This window comes from Lycium ferocissimum, chromosome 10, assembly GCF_029784015.1.
Source record: "Lycium ferocissimum isolate CSIRO_LF1 chromosome 10, AGI_CSIRO_Lferr_CH_V1, whole genome shotgun sequence".
NCBI lineage: Eukaryota > Viridiplantae > Streptophyta > Magnoliopsida > Solanales > Solanaceae > Lycium > Lycium ferocissimum.
In genome coordinates, this window is record NC_081351.1 from 36,267,626 (window position 1) to 36,273,860 (window position 6,235).

At 32.3% G+C, this 6,235-nt stretch overlaps 1 protein-coding gene across 1 annotated transcript; it reads left to right on the plus strand.

Annotated features, from left to right (window-relative positions):
• Positions 1-784: 784 nt before the first annotated feature.
• LOC132033670 (transcription factor bHLH96) lies at positions 785-3,656 on the plus strand. The gene is made up of 3 exons (XM_059423708.1): positions 785-1,542; positions 2,369-2,794; positions 3,296-3,656. The coding sequence occupies exons 1-3, from the start codon at positions 1,048-1,050 to the stop codon at positions 3,389-3,391; spliced, it is 1,017 nt and encodes a 338-aa protein (XP_059279691.1). The 5' UTR covers positions 785-1,047; the 3' UTR covers positions 3,392-3,656.
• The last annotated feature ends 2,579 nt before the right edge of the window (positions 3,657-6,235 follow it).

Sequence of the window (6,235 nt, forward strand, 5' to 3'; positions counted from 1 at the left end):
AAGAGAAAGACTTTGGTTAATGTTTCAAGATTCTACCCTGCAAGTATATCACCAGGCCAAGAGCAGCATTAGGTACTAAATTTTATATAGTAGTACATGTTTGATTAAAAAAATTTAGGATATGGCAAATTCAGAAATTTGAATTTATATGTTCTGGATTCTATAAAAAGACATCTTATTAAATTCTTGATAAATTATTTATACATATGAAGTAAATTTCTTAATAGAAATATAAAGTTTTGATTAAAGCTATTGTGTTATGCCGAATTCGTCAACTCTAATACCGCCCTGTATGATGGAGTATTAATTTACTAAAGGGCTCATCTACATAATACCCATAATTACGTACGATCAAAACTATATTGTCAGTGTTATTAGAACAAACTTGTTGACACCATATACCTGTTCATAGTTTAATTATTTTGCTACTATTAATGTCATTTGTCTTTGACCTCTGTTGGGTCCCAGCATATATTCACCATCTTGGTGAATCTAAATAGGGGACCATTAGTCATCAGAGTTTCCAGTGCAGATATTAGGAGCTAAGCAATTCACTTCTCCACATCCCCCCACCCGCACACCCCACCCCTCTTCTCTCTTTCTCCAACTGGTGATGACTGGTCCGGTCCAACTTGCTTAGTGTGTCACGTGTGACATTCTGTGTACACTTTCTTAGGTTAATTTCAGTGCTCCTTTTTTATCTCTCTCATATATATATATATATATATATATATATATATATATATATATATATATCAGTTCATCTGCAAGAAAGGAAAAAGATAGATCATAAAAAGCTAAGATCATAAAAAGCTATCTTTGTTTGGTCCTTTGAGAATTCTAGTGCTTCTGCTATTGCTTAAAACTTTTCCAATCTAAAGTCAGGTTTCTTTGGAAGAAACATTTCTCTTCTGTTGTTCCTCTTTTTCTTTCTTGGCCTTTCAAACCACTTTTCTTGTCCACATATATACATATTTATGTGATGAAATAAGCTAAAGAGAAAGAGGGTATTTTGTTTTTTTTTTCTTCAAAAAAAGGTAAAGAGAGATGGCATTAGAGACAGTGATTTACCCTCAAGAATCATTTGGGTACGGTTGCAAAGAGTACTATATTCCAGCTAATAATTTTAATTATAATTGTGAGTTGGGTTTATTACAAGGAGGAGGAGCAGAAGAAATGACTTTTACTAGCTTGTTGGATCCAAGTAACAATAATAATAACAATAGTACTAATAGAGAGTCTTCATCTTCACCAGTACTGATGTACAACAACAATGCAAGACAGTACAATTGGGATCCAAATGAAGATCATCAGCTGTTTATGGAAGGGTCTCCGGCGGCCATAACGGAACCTCAGGTGGCGGCCAGAGCCGCCACAGTGTCCGGCCGCCGGAAAAGAAGGCGAACAAAAAGTTGTAAAAACAAGGAAGAATTGGAGAACCAAAGAATGACTCACATTGCTGTTGAACGAAACAGGCGTAAACAGATGAATGAGTACCTTGCTGTTATTCGATCTTTGATGCCACCTTCTTACGTTCAAAGGGTATATTCCTCTTGCTTTTTACGATATATTTCCATTTTTTTAAAATTTTAATTAATTTGTGTTTTTCTTTTTCATAAAGTTGACGAACTTTTTGTGAATGTTAAATGACAAAAACATGAAAAGGATAGTCACCCCAGCTATTTTTGACAAACTGCCTAAATAATTTAATGTTCTTTTGCCCTAAAAAGAACCGAATTAATTGAAGAACTACTAAATTTTAGAAAGTTTCCCTGCAAAGGGAACTGGGTCTGTGATTTATTTTTCAAAAGTTCATGCCATGATCTTTTGCATTTATTACTTATCACTTTGTAACGATGAAACTATTTAATGGTATATACTACCTCGGTCCCATAGATTATTTGTTCATATTACTAAAAATATATGTCCCGAAATACTTGTTCATTTACAAAATTAAGATAAAAATAATTGAATCTTTCTCATCTTAATCTTAATATTAAATGTTATTAAAAATAATCAATATTGATTAGAATGCATTTATTTTATTAGAGATATATAAAGATAAGGTAGTAAAAATGCATCTATTAATTATGTATCGGGACGGCGGGAGTAGGAGTAGGTTGTATTAGCAGGGAACCAGAACTTTCATCAAGATAGTTCTACAATATTTACCAAGTATACACATAAAAAATGATAAAATATAATCCATATAATATGATTTTCGGACGAAGTGAGTTCGAATGAACCAATCCACTCCTTTAAGCTCTGTCGCTGCTATTTATGTTATGTGCGGTTTTTTTAATAGCCCTTTTCTTTTCTCAGTTTTTAAAAATTATTGGTGAAAGTAAAGGAATTTATTAATTTTCAGGGTGACCAAGCATCAATAATTGGAGGAGCCATAAACTTTGTGAAGGAGTTAGAACATCATCTTCAATCCCTAGAAGCTCAAAAGAGAAGCCATTCTCGAAAACAACAAGAAGAACAACATTCAGATCATCATGGCACATCATCAACTCCACTATTTGCTGATTACTTCGCTTTTCCACAGTACTCAACTCATTCAAATCATTCCAACAGTACTTCTCCGACCACATGTGATTCTCCGTTGGCGGCGGCGTTGGCTGACATTGAAGTGAGCATGGCTGAGAGTCATGCCAATCTGAAGATACTCTCAAAGAGAAGGCCAAAACAGCTCTTGAAAATAGTAGCTGGGCTTCAGTGTCTATGGCTTACTGTTCTTCATCTCAATGTCACCACTGTTGACCATATGGTTCTTTACTCCATCAGTCTCAAGGTTAGTCACAGATTTCTAATTAAGTTAACCAACTTCTTTACACGGTACATAAAAGATAAGTACATGTAACTGTGTTAAATTATACCGTACTAATAATGTGCTCCCTCTTTCAATTTGTTTCCCATTATTTGACTAGATACAAAGTTAAATAAAGAAATGAAATTTGTGATTTTAAATATGCCAGTATAACATTTGTGTCGATGTAAAACTTTTGAAACTTGTAATCTAAAACACGCTACAACATGTGTGTGCCTATACAAATTTCTTGTTAGGAAAATACATAAATATGTCATATGTCATTTTTTTTAACGTACTAAGGAAATAGTGTCAAACAACGCAGTAGTGGTTGATTGATGATAAATGATTTACACTTTCTGTGTATTAAAATTAAATGCTTCTAATTAAGTCTATAGTTGTTTTCCTTCTCAACTTTTAATTTCTTGGTTGGTTTATATATGTCTAATATGAATTTTGTGTGCATGGAATTGGAATATGGAGCAGCTAGAGGAAGGGTGCCAGCTAACTACTGCAGATGAAATTGCTGACGCTGTTAATCAATTGTTGGGTAGAATCCAAGAGGAAGCTGCTTCAAGCTGATGATTGAAAAAACCTTGGTTTTATTGTACGGGGTTTAAGCTTTCTCAAAATGTTCTCTCTTATTTCATTTCATTTTATTTTGCTTTTTCTTATCTGGGTTTCAAGTTCTTGTACAAGATCCTAACTGGCTCTAGCAAAAATTAATAACGCCCATCTATAACTAGCTAGCTTTTGACAGCTTTGTGTTAATTTGTAATTGTACTTAAGTAAGTCTGCAGTGGTTTAGGTATGAATTAGACAATAAAAATCAATTTCATTTACTCAATAGCTTTTTGGTTCTATGAAAGAAAGTTCCTGCTGGTAGTTAAGATCAAGAATGATACTAGCTAGTTTATACTCCCTCCGTTCAATTTATGTCAACCTTTTCAGAGTACGAAGGTCTAACTTTATAACTTTGACCGTAAATTTTGATATATATTTTTCAAGTTTGTAAAAATAAAATTTATATATTTAAAACCTACATAAAAGTACTCCCTATAAGTCATGATAATTTATCATTCAACTAATTTAGAAAAAATGTTAGGAAAATATGGTCAAAGAGTGATCTCGTAGACTCTCAAATAGTAAAAGTTCACATAAATTGAAATAGGGGGAGTATATGTTTGCAATAAATAATGTCGAATTAATTAGGCCGCTTTACACAAATATTCATTTTAGGTCATTATTTAGATTTTGTCCATACTCTTAAAAGTTGTGTATATATAACTCTTGAGATTGATGAAATATTTTATCATCGTCAAACGTTTATAAATTTTTCGACCTTAATCTAATATTTTCGCATAAGATTTTCAAATTTTTGCAAAAGAAATCAGCGGACGTGGTCTAAAAATCTACTAAGTTTCAAGAAAAGTATTAAAAAGCTTATCATGTACTATTAAACAACTGTTCCAAAAAAAAAAAAAAAAAAAAAAAAAAAGAGTCTATCATAATATAATATATTCGACAATAAAATTCCTCCTGATCCCTACTGTTCCCGCAGCAAAAGACAAGCAACTCGAAATATGTGATCCCAAATTCTGGTTCAATTACAAAATTATTAAATAGAGTAAATCATAACCCCGGATATGCGATTACACACACGTTGCACGTAATTAGAAACGGACGGCCAAACGGTGCAATTTTTCAGGTCGATCTTTCATTTTTGTCACTTACAGAATGTTCGGTACGGTTTTTTTTTTTTTTTTTAAAAAAAAATGTAAGTTGCTAAAAGCGCTGCTACATATTTATTAAGTCGACGACACTCAGTATAAAATATACGGCCTCCGTCCCAATTTATGCGTCACAGTTGAAATTTTGAGAGTCAATTAAGTTTTTTTTTTTTTAATCGGAATTTTTTATATGCACTTTAAATATTTTAAGTTGTTAATTATTGTGATTTACAATCTTTTTATATAGTTTCCAAATCTATAAATTTTATTTTAAAAATTTAAAGCTTCTATGTCTGTATTCACAGTCAAAGTTTAGAAGTCTGAATCTCGAAATTCCAACCGTACCGATGGAGTAAGCGTTTTTCAGCTTTCTTTTTAGGCCAGACATTTCTTCCTCTCCATTCCATTTTTAAGACTGATGGAGAAAAAAAGGGAAAGTTCCTCCATGCCAATTGAAGATGAATTTCAATTCTAGTGTTTGTCTGCATCGAAGACATTAGACAAGCAAACTAACAAAGGCATATATCTAAAAAAAATAAAAATGCTATAGCTAACGTCAATTTCGCTTTGAAACACTTTAATTTTCTGGCTCTCATTCAGCGAAGTGAACAATAGCTATTTGGAAGCAAAATATCTTCAGGATATACTAAATTCACACACTACAAAAAATTTGAAATGAGGCACGAAGTTCATCGCTAATCCATGGTAAATTGCTCATAGCTAATAATTTTTATTAATAATCTTTCACTAATCTGTTGCTAAATAGGAATGACGACGAATTTTATTGTTTAGCTACATAATTTGTCCGTCGCTAAGTCTTGTTTTTTCAATAGTGACAAGGAAATATTATATGTGATGAATCTTATCTCACTTTGGAAATATATTTCAGTCTTTTGTTAGGATGACTATGTCTAAAAAGTACATATATAATAAATTTTTATCATGAGTTTGGTTTACTTGATTGAATTGTGTAGTAGAGGCTAAATGAGAATAAATACTTAAGATGATCGAGTTAAATCTATAATTTTGACAAAGGAACGACTTGTATTGGAAAAAATCATCTCCCCCTCGGTCGTCATCAAAAGATGAAATCCAACGTGTGCTTCGTTTTTTCCTTTAGTGAAGTCTATTTTGTTTCGAATCTATATTCATAACTAAAGGTTCTTGATGAGAACAAATTGTTTCGTATTGTGTATGGGTCAAAAATGCATTTAATACGTGGATCAACATGTAGTCGACACGTGTCAACTTTTACAATGACGTAGATATATCAGATGGTAATGCCGAGTATAGCATTACGGAGAGACAGCTAATAGCGAAGAATTGGTCAACGAAGAGAACATCAACGGAAACAACATACAAAACCTTCTTTACTACACATTAAATGGAGTTAATGCGGTAACGACAAAACGGTTCATAATGGCCAGAATCAAGGAATTAAATGACAATCATTAATTCAGTAATTAATGATTGCCATTACTTACATACAACGGGAAGGGCACCAAATAGGATCATATACCTATAAATAGAATTTCACTTGTATACGTGGGCATCCAATGCTGACTGAAAAAATATACTTCTACTGATTATTGTTTTGCTTATTCTCATCATTATTATTCTCTGATCATTAAGTTCTTACTCGTTTTTGGAAAGGAGGAAATTCATTACTACTGTTCATCACAATTGGCATAAGTTT